At 37.4% G+C, this 18,921-nt stretch overlaps 1 protein-coding gene and 1 long non-coding RNA gene across 4 annotated transcripts in view; one reads left to right on the forward strand and one right to left on the reverse strand.

The window, feature by feature from the left end:
* The window catches only part of plcd1a (phospholipase C, delta 1a), an 88,879-nt gene that overhangs the window by 18,688 nt on the left and 51,270 nt on the right, over positions 1–18,921 (reverse strand). For both annotated transcript variants that reach the window (XM_052516256.1, XM_052516255.1), the window contains exons 5-8: positions 17,292–17,520; positions 16,399–16,600; positions 4,210–4,354; positions 3,678–3,830 (exon numbers count right to left, since the gene is read on the reverse strand). In XM_052516256.1, the coding sequence (XP_052372216.1) occupies positions 3,678–3,830; positions 4,210–4,354; positions 16,399–16,600; positions 17,292–17,520 (729 nt within the window). The remainder of the gene's footprint in view (positions 1–3,677; positions 3,831–4,209; positions 4,355–16,398; positions 16,601–17,291; positions 17,521–18,921) is intronic.
* Positions 13,072–15,478, forward strand: LOC127928824 (uncharacterized). 2 transcript variants are annotated; one of them, XR_008132389.1, is made up of 4 exons: positions 13,072–13,278; positions 13,309–13,848; positions 13,879–14,198; positions 15,311–15,478. It is a non-coding gene; the product is annotated as an uncharacterized LOC127928824 (long non-coding RNA). The 2 variants fall into 2 exon arrangements; XR_008132390.1 differs by having other exon boundaries at positions 13,939–14,198.

Raw genomic sequence — 18,921 nt, forward strand, 5'->3', positions numbered from 1 at the left:
AGAGTTAATGAGAACCTAACCATTCAGAGTTAATGAGAACTTAACCATTCAGAGTTAATGTCTAACCTTGGCCATTCAGAGTTAATGAGTAACCTTAACCATTCAGAGTTAATGAGAACTTAACCATTCAGTGTTAATGAGAACTTAACCATTCAGAGTTAATGCCTAACCTTAACTATTCAGAGTTAATGAGAACTTAACCATTCAGAGTTAATGCCTAACCTTAACCATTCAGAGTTAATGAGAACCTAACCATTCAGAGTTAATGAGAACTTAACCATTCAGAGTTCATGTCTAACCTTAACCATTCAGAGTTAATGCCGAACCTTAACCATTCAGAGTTAATGAGAACTTAACCATTCTGAGTTAATGCCTAACCTTAACCATTCAGAGTTAATGTCTAACCTTAACCATTCAGAGTTAATGAGAACTTAACCATTCAGAGTTAATGAGAACTTAACCATTCAGAGTTAATGAGAACTTAACCATTCAGAGTTAATGAGAACTTAACCATTCAGAGTTAATGAGAACTTAACCATTCAGAGTTAATGAGAACTTAACCATTCAGAGTTAATGAGAACTTAACCATTCAGAGTTAATGAGAACTTAACCATTCAGAGTTAATGAGAACTTAACCATTCAGAGTTAATGAGAACTTAACCATTCAGAGTTAATGAGAACTTAACCTTGGAACAATACAGAGAAGTAACCAAACACTTTGAGATGATGAACGTCTAATTCTGACTTTACACTGTGAGAGCTTGTTGAAACATCAGCACCACAGATAACTTCCACGAGTCTGTGCACGATCTGAGAGACATGGCAAGAAGGGCCTTCTAAGCCATCAAAATAAACTTTAAAATGGACATCCCAACTAAGATCTGGCTGAAAATGATCCAATCAGTTAATGCACCCATTGCCCTTAAAGGTTGTGAGGTCTGGGGTCCACTCACCAACTAAGAATTCACAAAATGTGACTTAACACCCAATTGAGACTCTGCATGAGAGTACAAAACGCAGAGTACAAAGCAAAACCCCAAATAATGCATGCAGAGCAGAATTAGGACTATAAACACAAATGATCAAAATCCATCATAGGACTTGATGGTCTTTGCGACTGCACTTGAAAAAACTTTCAAAGTTCTTGACATTTTCCGCATTGACTGACCTTCATGTCTTAAAGTAATGATGGACTGTCGTTTTTTTCTTTGCTTATTTGAGCTGTTCTTGCCATAATATGGACTTTGTCTTTTAACAAATAGCCCTATATTCTGTAAACCACCTCTACTTTGTCACAACACAACTGATTGGCTCAAATGCATTAAGAAGGAAAAGACATTCCACAAATGAACTTTTAACAAGGCATAACTTTTAATTGAAATGCATTCCAGGTAACTACCTCATGAAGCTGGTTGAGAGAATGCCAAAAGTGTATAAAGCTGTCATCAAGGCAAAGGGTGGCTACTTTTTAGAATCTAAAATCTAAAATATATTTTGATTTGTTTAACACTTTTTTGGTTACTACATGATTCTATTTGTGCTATTTCATAGATTTGATGTCTTCACTATTATTCCACAATGTAAAGAATAGTAAAAATGAAGACAAACCCTTGAATGAGAAGGTGTGTCCAAACTTTTTGCTGATACTTTATACACACATTTCTTTAATTATTTCCATGTTGGAGAGAGATAGAGAGAGAGAAAGGTTCATTTAGTTTTTCTCCAGCAACATTCTTTGTGTTGGCTGTATGAAGACAAATGAAATCAGAAATACTGTTAATATATTAAATCAGAAGCAGCTGTAGCATTCCTGCAGAGCATCGAAGACAGACAGGCTCTAACAGACAGATACTGTTAGCCCTATAGACAGGCTCTAACAAACAGATACTGTTAGCCCTATAGACAGGCTCTAACAGACAGATACTGTTAGCCCTATAGACAGACAGGCTCTAACAGACAGATACTGTTAGCCCTATAGACAGACAGGCTCTAACAGACAGATACTGTTAGCCCTATAGACAGGCTCTAACAGACAGATACTGTTAGCCCTATAGACAGACAGGCTCTAACAGACAGATACTGTTAGCCCTATAGACAGACAGGCTCTAACAGACAGATACTGTTAGACCTATAGACAGGCTCTAACAAACAGATACTGTTAGCCCTATAGACAGACAGGCTCTAACAGACAGATACTGTTAGCCCTATAGACAGACAGGCTCTAACAGACAGATACTGTTAGCCCTATAGACAGGCTCGAACAGACAGATAATGTTAGCCCTATAGACAGACAGGCTCTAACAGACAGATACTGTTAGCCCTATAGACAGACAGGCTCTAACAGACAGATACTGTTAGCCCTATAGACAGGCTCTAACAGACAGATACTGTTAGCCCTATAGACAGACAGGCTCTAACAGACAGATACTGTTAGCCCTATAGACAGGCTCTAACAGACAGATACTGTTAGCCCTATAGACAGACAGGCTCTAACAGACAGATACTGTTAGCCCTATAGACAGGCTCTAACAGACAGATACTGTTAGCCCTATAGACAGGCTCTAACAGACAGATACTGTTAGCCCTATAGACAGACAGACTCTAACAGACAGATACTGTTAGCCCTATATACAGACAGACTCTAACAGACAGATACTGTTAGCCCTATAGACAGACAGACTCTAACAGACAGATACTGTTAGCCCTATAGACAGGCTCTAACAGACAGATACTGTTAGCCCTATAGACAGGCTCTAACAGACAGATACTGTTAGCCCTATAGACAGGCTCTAACAGACAGATACTGTTAGCCCTATAGACAGACAGACTCTAACAGACAGATACTGTTAGCCCTATATACAGACAGACTCTAACAGACAGATACTGTTAGCCCTATAGACAGACAGACTCTAACAGACAGATACTGTTAGCCCTATAGACAGACAGGCTCTAACAGACAGAAACTGTTAGCCCTATAGACAGACAGACTCTAACAGACAGAAACTGTTAGCCCTATAGACAGACAGGCTCTTACAGACAGATACTCTTCGTAGGGAAATCAAATTCCTTCTGGTAACACCCCAATCATATCCTAACCAGTCAGACAAGGTGTTATTGTTCTTCCTTCACACTCTCAGTACTGACTTAGACTTTAATTTGTCTAGCATCCACAACTTGTTCAGGCTTGCCTCTTAGTGTTCATTTTTAAAATACCGGGTATGTGGTTTCGAAGCTCCAGGCTTTAAACACTGAGGGTTGAAAAACAAACAAGGTTGGATGGGTGGATGGGTGGGTGGGTGGGTGGGTGGGTGGGTGGATGGGTGGGTGGGTGGGTGGGTGGATGGATGGGTGGGTGGGTGGGTGGGTGGATGGGTGGATGGGTGGGTGGATGGGTGGGTGGGTGGGTGGGTGGGTGGGTGGGTGGGTGGGTGGGTGGGTGGGATGGATGGGTGGGTGGATGGATGGGTGGGTGGGTGGGTGGGTGGGTGGGTGGGTGGGTGGGTGGGTGGGTGGGTGGGTGGGTGGGTGGGTGGGTGGGTGGGTGGGTGGATGGATGGGTGGGTGGGTGGGTGGGTGGGTGGGTGGGTGGGTGGGTGGGTGGGTGGGTGGGTGGGTGGGTGGGTGGGTGGGTGGATGGGTGGGTGGGTGGGTGGGTGGATTATCTGTTAGTCTCTGACCTGGGGTGAGGGGAAGGCAGTGGGCATCTGGTCCTCCAGGGGGGAGGTGAGCAGGGCGCTGCCCAGGATGGAGATCATGTGCTTGGCCATCAGTTTCTGCTGCTCCAGTGTACAGTGGTTCTCCAGGGACAGGATCACTGGGTACTCTGATGTCTGGGGGAGGACAACAACATAACATTAGCAGTCATGTCCATCTCTACTGGTCATCACAGGGCTGGTTTAACTTCATGGTGAAACTTCACCTTGAAGGCGTTCTGTGTCCAATAGAAGGAAGTTATAGCTAGTGTCACGTGTCAGTGCTAACTAGAGTTAGCGCAATGACTGGAAGTCTATGGGTATCTGTTATTATGCTAGCAGATACCCATAGACTTCAAGTCATTGTACTAACGCTATTTAGCAATTGTGCTTGAGCTAGTTAGCAACTTCCTTCATTTTGGACACAGAGACATAAAAATGGTCATCAAAATGGTCAAGGTTACACTGACATTGAGGGCGTACTCTATGATGGGTTAGGGTCAGGTGTTATGGTTACCTTGAAGGCATACTCCTTGATGGCCTTGATGACATCTTTAAACAGGACCTTGGAGGTGAGGGTGTGGCCATGGTAGATGACTGGCTCCCCATGGGCCCCGTCCCAACAGTCTAACTCCACACAGCGACAACTCTTCATCAGGGCCCTAAAGACCACAACACAAACATAGAGTACTACTAGTATCTCTAGTACTATATCTATTATATCTAGTACTGTATCTAGTACTATATCTGTTATATCCACTACTGCATCTAGTACTACATCTAGTACTGTATCTAGTACAATATCTATTATATCTAGAACTGTATCTAAAACTACATATACTATATCTAATACAATATCTATTATGTCTACTACTGTATCTAGTACTATATCTATTAATTCTGGTACTGTATCTAGTACTACATCTACTATGTCTACTACTGTATCTAGTACAATATCTTATATATCTAATACTGTATCTTGTACAATATCTATTATATCTAGTACTGTATGGAGTACTATATCTATTATATATGGTACTGCATCTAGTACTATATCTACTATATCTAGTACAATATATATTATATCTAGTACTGTATCTCGTACTATATCTACTATATCTGGTAATGTATCTTGGACAATATCTACTATATCTAGTACTAGTTCTATTATATATATTACTATATCTATAACTATATCTACTGTATCTAGTACTGTGTCTGTATCTAGTACACTGTCTACTATTAAGAGTACTGTATCTGTATATAGTACAATATCTGCTATATATAGTATTGTATCTGTATCTAGTACTATATCTACTGTATCTATTACCATATCTGTATTGAGTACTATATCCACTGTATCTAGTACTATATCTACTATATCTATTACTATATCTCTATATAGCACAATATCTACTATATCTAGTACTGTATCTATCTACTATATCTACTATAACTAGTACTATATCTGTATCTAGTACTATATCCACTTTATCTAGTACTATATCTCTATCGAGTACTATATCTACAATATCTAGTAAATCAAATCAAATCACATTTTATTTGTCACATACACATGGTGAGCAGATGTTAATGCGAGTGTAGCGAAATGCTTGTGCTTCTAGTTCCGACAGTGCAGTAATATCTAACAAGTAATCTAACAATTCCCCAACAACTACCTAATACACACAAATCTAAAGGGGTGAATGAGAATATGTACATGTAAGTATATGGATGAGCAATGACTGAGCGGCATAGGCAAGGTGCAATAGATGGTATAAAATACAAACAGTATATACATACATGTGATATGAGTAATGTAAGATATGTCAACATTATTAAAGTGGCAGTATTTAGAATGCGTTGTATAAAGTGACTAGTGATCAATTTATTAAAGTGGCCAGTGATTGGGTCTCAATGTAGGCAGCAGCCTCTCTGAGTTAGTGATTGCTGTTAAGTCTGATGGCCTTGAGATAGAAGCTGTATTTCAGTCACTCGGTCTCAGCTTTGATGCACCTGGACTGACCAGCGGTTGATGTCCTTGATGATATTTTTGGCCTTCCTGTGACATCGGGTACTGTTGGTGTCATGGAGGGCAGGTAGTTTGCCCCCAGTGATTTATTGTGCAGACTGCACCACCCTAGAGAGCCTTGCGGTTGAGGGCAGTGCATGACCACACAGTCGTGGGTGAACAGGGATTACAGGAGGGGGCTGAGCACGCACCCTTGTGGAGCCCCAGTGTTGAGGGTCAGCGAAGTGGAGATGTTGTTTCCTACCTTCACCACCTGGGAGCCGCCCATTCGGAAAGTCCAGGACTCAATTGCACAGGACGGGGTTGAGACCCAGGGCCTCAAGCTTGAAGATGAGATATTCAACAGATTTTTATCTTGTCCGCTCGGGGACTCGATCCAGCAACCTTTCAGTTACTGTCCAAACGCTCTAAACACTAGGCTACCTGCCGCCCCAATAACTTCTATTATATCTGTATCTAGTACTATTTCTACTATATCTAGTACTACTATATCTAGTACTGTATCTGTATGTGATTTTCTGGATTTTTGTTTTAGATTCCGTCTCTCATAGTTGAAGTGTAAACATTACAGACCTCTACATGCTTTGTAAGTAGGAAAACCTGCAAAATCGTCAATGTATCAAATACTTGTTCTCCCCACTGTACGTAATATGTATGTAATATAAAATAAAATGTTAGTTGTCACATGCGCCGAATACAACAGGTATTACAGTGAAATACTTACAAGCCCTTAACCAACAATGCAGTTTTAAGAAAAATACCTACAAAAATAATAAATAAAAGTAACAAATAATTAAAGAGCAGCAGTAAAATAACAATAGCGAGACTATATACATGGGTACCGGTACAGAGTCATTGTGTGGGGGCACCGATTAGTCGAGGTAATTGAGGTAATATATACATGTGGGTAGAGTTATTAAAGTGAATTATCCATAGATAATAATAGAGATAACAGCAGCATAAAAGGGGGGCAATACAAGTAGTCTGGGTAGCCATTTGATTAGATGTTCAGGAGTCGTATGGCTTGGGGGTAGAATCTGTTTAGAAGCCTCTTGAACCAAGACTTGGCGCTCCGGTACCGCTTGCCGTGCGGTAGCAGAGAGAACAGTCTATGACTAGGGTGGCTGGAGTCTTTGACCATTTTTAGGGCCTTCTTCTGACACCGCCTGGTTTCGAGGTCCTGGATGGCAGGCAGCTTGGCCCTAGTGATGTACTGGGCCGTACGCATTACCCTCTGAACTGCCTTGCGGTCGGAGGCCGAGCAGTCATCATACCAGGTAGTGATGCAACGAGTCAGGAGAATCTCGATGGTGCAGCTGTAGAACCTTTTGTGGATCTGAGGACCCATGCCAAATCTTTTTAGTCTCCTGAGGGGGAATAGGTTTTGTCGTGCCCTCTTCACGACTGTCTTTGTGTGCTTGGACCATGTTAGTTTGTTGGTGATGTGGACACCAAGGAACTTGAAGCTCTCAACCTGCTCCACTACAACCCCGTCGATGATTACAATGTGTTGTAATATGTATGTTATATGTTGTAATGTGTTGTAATATGTTGCAATATTTATGTAATATGTTGTAATATTTATGTAATATGTTGTAATATGTATGTAATATGTTGTAATATGTATGTTATATGTTGTAATATTTATGTAATATGTTGTAATATTTATGTAATATGTTGCAATATTTATGTAGTATGTTGTAATATTTATGTAATATTTATGTAATATGTTGCAATATTTATGTAATATGTTGTAATATTTATGTAATATGTTGTAATATGTTGTAATATGTTGTTATATGTTGTAATATGTTGTTATATGTTGTAATATGTATGTTATATGTATGTTATATGTTGTAATATGTATGTTATATGTTGTAATATGTTGTAATATGTATGTTATATGTTGTAATATGTATGTTATATGTTGTAATATGTATGTTATATGTTGTAATATGTATGTTATATGTTGTAATATGTATGTTATATGTTGTTATATGTTGTAATATGTTGTTATATGTTGTAATATGTTGTAATATGTAAGTAATATGTATGTTATATGTTGTTATATGTTGTAATATGTTGTAATATGTTGTAATATGTATGTTATATGTTGTAATATGTATGTAATATGTTGTAATATGTATGTTATATGTATGTATTATGTGGTAATATGTACGTACTATTTTGTAATATGTATGTAATATGTATATAATGTGTTGTAATATGGATCTACTATTTTGTAATATTTTGTAATATAGTGTAATATGTGTGGACTATGTTGTAATTTGTATCTAACATGTAATATGTATGTAATATGTTGTAAAATGTATGTACTATTTTGTACTATTTTGTAATATTGTGTAATATGTGTGGACTATGTTGTAATATGCTGTAATATGTAGTAATATGGATCTACTATTTTGCAATATTTTGTAATATATCGTAACATGAAAGTAATATGTATGTAATATGTAGTAATATGCATGTAATATATATATCTAACGTGGAATATGTTGTAATATGTTGTAAGATGTATGTAATATGTTGTAATATGCATGTAGTATATATCTAACGTGTAATTTGTATTTGATATGTTGTAAAATGTTGTAATATGTATGAGCTATGTTGTAATATGTATGTGCTATGTTGTAATATGTATGTGCTATGTTGTATGTGCTATGTTGTTAAATGTATGTAATATGTTGTAATATATATGTAATGTTATGTAATATTTATGTGCTATGTTGTAATATATTGTAATATGTATGTGCTATGTTTTAATATTTATGTGCTATGTTGTAATATATTGTAATATGTATGTGCTATGTTGTAATATGTATGTGCTATGTTGTAATATATTGTAATATGTATGTGCTATGTTGTAATATGTATGTGCTATGTTTTAATATTTATGTGCTATGTTGTAATATATTGTAATATGTATGTGCTATGTTGTAATATGTATGTGCTATGTTGTAATATGTATGTGCTATGTTGTAATATTTATGTGCTATGTTGTAATATATTGTAATATGTATGTGCTATGTTTTAATATTTATGTGCTATGTTGTAATATATTGTAATATGTATGTGCTATGTTGTAATATGTATGTGCTATGTTGTAATATGTATGTGCTATGTATGTAATATGTTGTAATATGTATGTGCTATGTATGTAATATGTTGTAATATGTATGTGCTATGTTGTAATGTGCTTTAATATATATCTTTACTTGATATAGGTCTCAGTGCTGCAAGGTAATAGACTATAAGTAGAAAGGTATGGTTATCTTAAATTAGAGGTAGTTATGATTACTTGATGTCATTTATTTTATTTTTTAATTTCACTTTAATTTAACCTGGTAGGCCGGTTAAGAACATGTTCTCGTTTACAAATGTGACCTGTTCAAGATAAAGCAAAGCAGTGCGACAAAAACAACAACAACACAGAGTTACACATAAACAAACGTACAGTCAATAACACAAAATAAAATAAAAATATTAAAATCTATGTACAGTGTGTGCAAATGTAGAAGAGTAGGGAGGTAGGCAATAAATAGGCCATAGAGGTGAAAATAATAACAATTTAGCATTACTACTGGAGTTATAGATGTGCAGATGATGATGTGCAAGTAGAGATACTGGGGTGCAAAAGAGCAAGAGGGTAAGTAATAATATGGGGATTGTAACGGCGTTCTTCGTTTGTCGAAAGACTGTCGGACCGAAATGCAGCGTGGTGGTTACTCATGTCTTTAATGAAAAAAGCGATACATGAAATATCTATACAAATACAAAATAACAAACGGAACGTGAAACCTAATTACAGCCTATCTGGTGAAACTACACAGAGACAGGAACAATCACCCACGAAATACAAAGCGAAACCCAGGCTACCTAAATACGGCTCCCAATCAGAGACAACGAGAATCACCTGACTCTGATTGAGAACCGCCTCAGGCAGCCAAGCCTATGCAACACCCCTACTCAGCCGCAATCCCAATAACTACAAAAACCCCAATACGAAATACAACAAAATACACCCATGTCACACCCTGGCCTGACCAAATAATTAACGAAAACACAAAATACTAAGACCAAGGCGTGATAGGGATGAGGTAGTTGGGTGTGCTATTTACAAATGGGCTGTGTACAGGTGCAGTGATCGGAAAGATGCTCAGAAAGCTGATGCTTAAAATTACAGAGGGAGACATAAGACTCCAGCTTCAGAGATTCTTGCAATTTGTTCCAGTCATTGGCAGCAGAGAACTTGAAGGAACGGCGGCAAAAGGAGGAGTTGGCTTTGGGGGTGACCAGTGAAATATACCTGCTGGAGCGCATGCTATGGGTGGGTGTTGCTCTGGTGACCAGTGAGCTGAGATAAGGCGGGGCTTTACCTAGCAAAGACTTATAGGTGACCTGGAGCCAGTGGGTTTGGCGACGAATATGTAGCGAGGGCCAGCCAGCGAGAGCATACAGGTTTTGGTGACAAAACGGATGGCAATGTGATAGACTGCATCCAGTTTGCTGAGTAGAGTGTCGGGGGCTATTTTGTAAATTACATCGCCGAAGTCAAGGATCGGTAGGATCGTCAGTTTTACGAGGGTATATTTGGCAGCATGAGTGAAGTAGGCTTTGCTGCAAAATGGGAATCCAATTCTAGATTTGATTTTGGATTGGAGTTGCTTAATGTGAGTCTGGAAGGAGAGTTTACAGTCTAACCAGACACCTAGGTATTTGTAGTTGTCCACATATTCTATGTCAGAACCGTTCAGAGTAGTGATGCTAGTCGGGCTGGAGGGTGCGGGCAGCAATCGGTTGAAGAGCATGCACTTAGTTTTACTACCATTTCAAAGCACTTGGAGGCCACGGAAGGAGTGTCGTGGCATTGAAGATTGTTTGGAGGTTTGTTAGCACAGTGTCCAAAAAGGGCAAGATGTATACAGAATGGTGTCGTCTGCGTAGAGGTGGATCAGAGAATTACCAGCAGCAAGAGCAACATCATTGATACATACAGAGAAAAGAGTCGGCCCAAGAATTGAAACCTGTGGCACCCCCGTAGAGACTGCCAGAGGTCCGGACAACAGGCCCTCCGATTTGACACACTGAACTCTATCTGAGAAATAGTTGGTGAACCAGACGAGGCAGTTATTTGAGAAACCAAGGCTGTTTAGTCTGCTGATAAGAATGTGGTGATTGACAGAGTCGAAAGCCTTGGCCAGGTTGATGAAGACGGCTGCACATTATTATGTCTTATCGATGGCGGTTATGTAATCGTTGAGGACCTTGAGCGTGGCTGAGGTGCACCCATGACCAGCTTGGAAACCAGACTGCATAATGGAGAAGGTACGGTGGTATTCGAAATGGTCGGTGATCTGTTTGTTAACTTGGCTTTCGAAGACTTTAGAAAGGCAGGGTAGTATAGATATAGGTCTGTAGCAGTTTGGGTCTAGAGTGTCTCCCCCTTTGAAGAGGGGGACGACCGCGGCAGCTTTCCAATGTTTGGGGATCTCAGACGATACGAAAGAGAGTTTGAACAGGCTAATAATAGGGGTTGCAACAATTTCAACATATCATTTTAGAAAGAGAGGGTCCAGGTTGTCTAGCCCAGCTGATTTGTAGGGATCCATATTTTGCAGTTATTTCAGAACATCAGCTGTCTAGATTTGGGTGAAAGAGAAGCAGGGGGGTTGTGCAAGTTGCCGCAGGGGGTGCTGAGATGTTGGCCAGGGTAGGGGTAGCCAGGTGGAAAGCATGGCCAGCCGTGGAAAAATGCTTATTGAAATGATCGATTATCGTTGATTCATCAGTGGTAACAGTGTTTCCTATCCTCAGTGCAGTGGGCAGCTGGGAGGAGGTGCTCTTATTCTCCATGGACTTCAAAGTGCCCCAAAACCTTTTGGAATTAGTGCTACAGGATGCACATTTCTGTTTGAAAAAGCAAGCCTTAGCTTTCCTAACTGACTGAGTATGTTGGTTTCTAACTTCCCTGAAAAGTTGCACGGTGGCTATTCGATGCTAATGCAGAACGCCACAGGATGTTTTGTGCTGGTCAAAGGCAGTCAAGTCTGGGGTGAACCAAGGGCTATATCTGTTCTTAGTTATACATTTTTTGAATGGGGCATGCTTATTTAAGATGGAGAGGAAAGCACTTTTGAAGAGCAACCAGCCATTCCAGGATACCCGGGCCAGGTTGATTAGAAAGGCCTGCTCGGTGAAGTGTTTTAGGGAGCGTTTTGACAGTGATGAGGGGTGGTAGTTTGACCGTGTACCCATTACAGACGCAGGCAATGAAGCAGTGATCGCTGACATCCTGGTTGAAGACAGCAGAGGTGTATTTAGAGGGCAGGTTGGTCATGGTTACGGATTTAGGGTTGTACCTGGTAGGTTCCTTGATGATTTGTTGAGATTGAGGGCAACTAGCTTAGGATGTAGGATGACCGAGGTGTTAAGCATGTCCCAGTTTAGGTCACCTAACAGTACAAACTCTGAAGATAGATGGGGGGCGATCAATTCACATATGGTGTCCAGGTCACAACTGGGGGCTGAGGGGGTCTATAACAAGCGGCAACGGTGAGAGACTTATTTCTGGAAAGGTGGATTTTAAAAGTAGAAGCTCAAACTGTTTGGGCACAGACCTGGATAGTATGACAGAACTCTGGATTTTATCTCTGCAGTAGATTGCAACTACGCTCCCTTTGGCAGTTCTATCTGGCAAGCCTTAGTGCTGCTGGATAGTAAGGTATGGTTAGTTTACATTAGAGTTTATAATGTATGTTTAGATTAGAGGTTGTAATGTATGGTTAGTTTAGATTAGAGGTTGTAATGTATGGTTAGTTTAGATTAGAGGTTGTAATGTATGGTTAGTTTAGATTAGAGGTTGTAATGTATGGTTAGTTTAGATTAGAGGTTATAATGTATGGTTAGATTAGAGGTTATAATGTATGGTTAGATTAGATTAGAGGTTATAATGTATGGTTAGATTAGATTAGAGGTTATAATGTATGGTTAGATTAGATTAGAGGTTGTAATGTATGGTTAGTTTAGATTAGAGGTTATAATGTATGGTTAGTTTAGAGGTTGTAATGTATGGTTAGATTAGAGTTTATAATGTATGGTTAGATTAGATTAGAGGTTGTAATGTATGGTTAGTTTAGATTAGAGGTTATAATGTATGGTTAGATTAGAGTTTATAATGTATGGTTAGATTAGATTAGAGGTTGTAATGTATGGTTAGATTAGAGTTTATAATGTATGGTTAGATTAGAGATTATAATGTATGGTTCGATTAAATTAGAGGTTGCAATTTATGGTTAGTTTAGATTAGAGGTTATAATGTATGGTTAGATTAGAGTTTATAATGTATGGTTAGTTTAGATTAGAGGTTGTAATGTATGGTTAGTTTAGATTAGAGGTTGTAATGTATGGTTAGTTTAGATTAGAGGTTGTAATGTATGTTTAGTTTAGATTAGAGGTTATAATGTATGGTTAGTTTAGAGGTTATAATGTATGGTTAGATTAGAGGTTATAATGTATGTTTAGTTTAGATTAGAGGTTGTAATGTATGGTTAGTTTAGATTAGAGGTTATAATGTATGTTTAGTTTAGATTAGAGGTTATAATGTATGTTTAGTTTAGATTAGAGGTTGTAATGTATGTTTAGTTTAGATTAGAGGTTGTAATGTATGGTTAGTTTAGATTAGAGGTTATAATGTATGGTTAGATTAGAGGTTATAATGTATGGTTAGATTAGAGGTTATAATGTATGGTTAGATTAGAGGTTATAATGTATGGTTAGATTAGAGGTTATAATGTATGGTTAGATTAGAGGTTATAATGTATGGTTAGATTAGAGGTTGTAATGTATGGTTAGTTTAGATTAGAGGTTATAATGTATGGTTAGATTAGATTAGAGGTTATAATGTATGGTTAGTTTAGATTAGAGGTTGTAATGTATGTTTAGTTTAGATTAGAGGTTGTAATGTATGGTTAGTTTAGATTAGAGGTTGTAATGTATGGTTAGATTAGATTAGAGGTTATAATGTATGGTTAGGTTAGATTAGAGGTTATAATGTATGGTTAGATTAGATTAGAGGTTATAATGTATGGTTAGATTAGATTAGAGGTTATAATGTATGGTTAGTTTAGATTAGAGGTTATAATGTATGGTTAGTTTAGATTAGAGGTTATAATGTATGGTTAGTTTAGATTAGAGGTTGTAATGTATGGTTAGATTAGATTAGAGGTTATAATGTATGGTTAGTTTAGATTAGAGGTTGTAATGTATGGTTAGATTAGATTAGAGGTTATAATGTATGGTTAGATTAGATTAGAGGTTGTAATGTATGGTTAGATTAGATTAGAGGTTGTAATGTATGGTTAGTTTAGATTAGAGGTTATAATGTATGGTTAGTTTAGAGGTTGTAATGTATGGTTAGATTAGAGTTTATAATGTATGGTTAGTTTAGATCAGAGGTTGTAATGTATGGTTAGTTTAGATTATAGGTTGTAATGTATGGTTAGTTTAGATTAGAGGTTATAATGTATGGTTAGTTTAGAGGTTGTAATGTATGGTTAGATTATAGATTAGAGTTTATAATGTATGGTTAGTTTAGATTAGAGTTTATAATGTATGGTTAGTTTAGATTAGAGGTTATAATGTATGGTTAGTTTAGATTAGAGGTTGTAATGTATGGTTAGTTTAGATTAGAGGTTATAATGTATGGTTAGTTTAGAGGTTGTAATGTATGGTTAGATTATAGATTAGAGTTTATAATGTATGGTTAGATTAGATTAGAGGTTATAATGTATGGTTAGTTTAGATTAGAGGTTATAATGTATGGTTAGTTTAGAGGTTGTAATGTATGGTTAGATTATAGATTAGAGTTTATAATGTATGGTTAGTTTAGATTAGAGTTTATAATGTATGGTTAGTTTAGATTAGAGGTTATAATGTATGGTTAGATTAGATTAGAGTTTATAATGTATGGTTAGTTTAGATTAGAGGTTGTAATGTATGGTTAGTTTAGATTAGAGGTTATAATGTATGGTTAGATTAGAGGTTGTAATGTATGGTTAGATTAGAGTTTATAATGTATGGTTAGTTTAGAGATTGTAATTGAAGTTAAATTAGAGGTTGCAATTTATGGTTAGTTTAGATTAGAGGTTGTAATGTATGGTTAGATTAGAGTTTATAATGTATGGTTAGATTAGAGTTTATAATGTATGGTTAGATTAGAGTTTATAATGTATGGTTAGTTTAGATTAGAGGTTATAATGTATGGTTAGTTTAGAGGTTGTAATGTATGGTTAGATTAGAGGTTATAATGTATGGTTAGTTTAGATTAGAGGTTGTAATGTATGGTTCGTTTAGATTAGAGGTTATAATCTATGGTTAGATTAGAGGTTGTAATGTATGGTTAGATTAGAGATTAGAGTTTATAATGTATGGTTAGTTTAGATTAGAGTTTATAATGTATGGTTAGTTTAGATTAGAGGTTATAATGTATGGTTAGATTAGATTAGAGTTTATAATGTATGGTTAGTTTAGATTAGAGGTTGTAATGTATGGTTAGTTTAGATTAGAGGTTATAATGTATGGTTAGTTTAGAGGTTGTAATGTATGGTTAGATTAGAGTTTATAATGTATGGTTAGATTAGATTAGAGGTTGTAATGTATGGTTAGATTAGAGTTTATAATGTATGGTTCGATTAGATTAGAGGTTGTAATGTATGGTTAGATTATAGATTAGAGTTTATAATGTATGGTTAGTTTAGATTAGAGGTTATAATGTATGGTTAGATTTTAGAGTTTATAATGTATGGTTAGTTTAGATTAGAGGTTGTAATTATGGTTAGGATAGGGTAAGTAAGGGTAAGTAATCCTTCTCACCCCCCCCCCTTCTCACCCCCCCCCAACAAGATTTAGATGCAAGTGGCTGTTCCACTGGTTGTCATAAGGTGTATGCACCAATTTGTAAGTCGCTCTGGATAAGAGCGTCTGCTAAATGACTTAAATGTAAATGTTAGTTTAGATTAGAGGTTATAATGTATGGTTAGTTTAGAGGTTGTAATGTATGGTTAGATTAGAGGTTATAATGTATGGTTAGTTTAGATTAGAGGTTGTAATGTATGGTTCGTTTAGATTAGAGGTTATAATCTATGGTTAGATTAGAGGTTGTAATGTATGGTTAGATTAGAGATTGTAATTGAAATTAAATTAGAGGTTGCAATTTATGGTTAGTTTAGATTAGAGGTTGTAATGTATGGTTAGATTAGAGGTTGTAAATTATGGTAGATTTGATATTGTAATTTATGGTTAGTTTAGATTAGAGATTGTAATGTATGGTTAGATTAGAGGTTGTAAATTATGGTAGATTTGATATTGTAATTTATGGTTAGTTTAGATTAGAGATTGTAATGTATGGTTAGATTAGAGGTTGTAAATTATGGTAGATTTGATATGGTAATTTATGGTTAGTTTAGATTAGAGATTGTAATGTATGGTTAGATTAGAGGTTGTAATGTATGGTAGATTTGATATTGCAATTTATGGGTAGTTTAGATTAGAAATTGTAATATATGGTTAGTTTATATTACAAATTGTAATATATGGTTAGTTTAGATTAGATGCTGTAATTTATGGTTAGTTTAGATTAGAGGTTGTCATGGTTACTTGATGTAGGCCTCTGTGCTGCTGGGGCCTTTGAGCTGGTCTTCCATCAGGTAGGTGTTGTGGGAAGAGCTGATAAAGTAGTGGTTGATTGGCTGGCTCATATCCTGGAACACCTTCTTGTGGGCGGGGTTGAAGATAGACCCCTCCTCCTGTTGCAGGTACATCAGGAAGCCATCTTTGGTCATGTGATTCATATGCTTTGCTGGTGGAGGGAATGTGGGGGGGCAGAATGAATTAGGGGATAGAGTGGCTGTGTGGAGTAGGCCTACCAGATATATATCATTTAGTTTATAAAGGAAAAGTGCTACAGAAATATGAAAGGTTGGACTATTTTAGCACATTCCTAGAACACCATAAAATTGTATTTTGTCATCCCATACGGCATCCGTCATCCAGCTCATATTGAGTCAGTGTCAGAGCAGCTCTCACCTGAGTCATCCATCTCATATTGAGTCAGTGTCAGAGCAGCTCTCACCTGAGTCATCCAGCTCATATTGAGTCAGTGTCAGAGCAGCTCTCACCTGAGTCATCCAGCTCATATTGAGTCAGTGTCAGAGCAGCTCTCACCTGAGTCATCCAGCTCATATTGAGTCAGTGTCAGAGCAGCTCTCACCTGAGTCATCCAGCTCATATTGAGTCAGTGTCAGAGCAGCTCTCACCTGAGTCATCCAGCTCATATTGAGTCAGTGTCAGAGCAGCTCTCACCTGAGTCATCCAGCTCATATTGAGTCAGTGCCAGAGTATTTAATCATTCCCAACTTCTAATTGGCTCATTCATCCCTCTCCTCTCCCATGTAACTATTCCTCAGGTTGTTGCTGTAAATTAGAATGTGTTCTCAGTCAACTTACCTGGTAAAATAATGGTTAAATAAAAAAAACAGAGCATCTCTCACCTGAGTCATCCAGCTCGTATTTCTCTATGAGTCTTAAGGCGTCCTCCAAGGTGGCCACCTCACGCTGCTCATTCAGCAGGAAGTTGAGCAGGTCCTGGGCGCTCATGTGCCCCCCCGTGGCGGCGTGCTTCTCGTAGATCACATCGATCTCCTCCCGGTGAGTCAACAGGTCATAGAAGTGTTTGATTTCAGAACCCTCCAGGGTGCCAGAGTTTGACGTGTCACATTTCTACAGGACAAGATCATTTACTTTACTACATTGACTTCATGTTCAGATGACATGAAATGCTTTGAGACCTGGCAGAACCTTAAATGAAACTGATATGCATACAGGAACATGAAATAACTGCATTAAGAACTATCATGCCTCTACAGTTGTAATCTTCTATAACAACCTCATTGTTGCTAACAACCTCATTGTAAGTCATTAACAACCTCATGGTAAAATATTAACAACCTCATTGTAAGTCATTAACAACCTCATTGTTCATCATTAACAACCTCATTGTAAGTCATTCACAACCTCATTGTAAGTCATTAACAACCTCATTGTTCGTCATTAACAACCTCATTGTTCAGCGTCATTAACAACCTCATTGTAAGTCATTAACAACCTCATTGTAAGCTTCCATATCAAACTCATTGTAAGTCATTCATCAACCTCATTGTGAGTCATTAACAGGTCATTGAAGTGTTTGATTTCAAACTCATTGTAAGTCATTCACAACCTCATTTTCTCATTAACAACCTCATTTAAGTCATTAACAACCCCATTGACTTCCATGTTCAATGTCATTGAAAGTCATTCACAACCTCAGAAGTCATTAACAACCCCATTGTAAGCTTCCATATCAAAGGAATTGTAAGTCATTAAGAACCTCATTGCCTCCTGGTCCTCCTATCAAGCTCAGTTGTAAGTCATTCACAACCTCATTGTTCGATTCCCGGGACAACCTCATTGTAGAATGTCATTAACAACCCATTGTAAGCTTTCCATATCAAACTCATTGTAAGTCATTACAACCTCATTGTAGTCATTAACAACCCCATTGTAATCTTCTATAACAAACTCATTGTAAGTCATTCACAACCTCATTGTAAGTCATTAACAACCCCATTGTAAGCTTCCATATCAAACTCATTGTAAGTCATTCACAACCTCATTGTAAGTCATTAACAACCCCATTGTAAGCTTCCATATCAAACTCATTGTAAGTCATTAACAACCTCATTGTAAGTCATTAACAACCCCATTGTAAGCTTCCATATCAAACTCATTGTAAGTCATTAACAACCCCATTGTAAGCTTCCATATCAAACTCATTGTAAGTCATTCACAACCTCATTGTAAGTCATTAACAACCTCATTGTAAGTCCTTCACAACCTCATTGTAAGTCATTAACAACCTCATTGTAAGTCATTAAACACCTCATTGTAAGTCCATCACAACCTCATTGTAAGTCATTAACAATCTCATTGTAAGTCATTAACAACCTCATTGTAAGTCATTAACAACCTCATTGTAAGTCCATCACAACCTCATTGTAAGTCATTAACAATCTCATTGTAAGTCCATCACAACCTCATTGTAAGTCATTAACAATCTCATTGTAAATCCATCAACAGATA

Source organism: Oncorhynchus keta, unplaced genomic scaffold (genome assembly GCF_023373465.1).
Source record: "Oncorhynchus keta strain PuntledgeMale-10-30-2019 unplaced genomic scaffold, Oket_V2 Un_scaffold_4195_pilon_pilon, whole genome shotgun sequence".
NCBI classification, from domain to species: domain Eukaryota; kingdom Metazoa; phylum Chordata; class Actinopteri; order Salmoniformes; family Salmonidae; genus Oncorhynchus; species Oncorhynchus keta.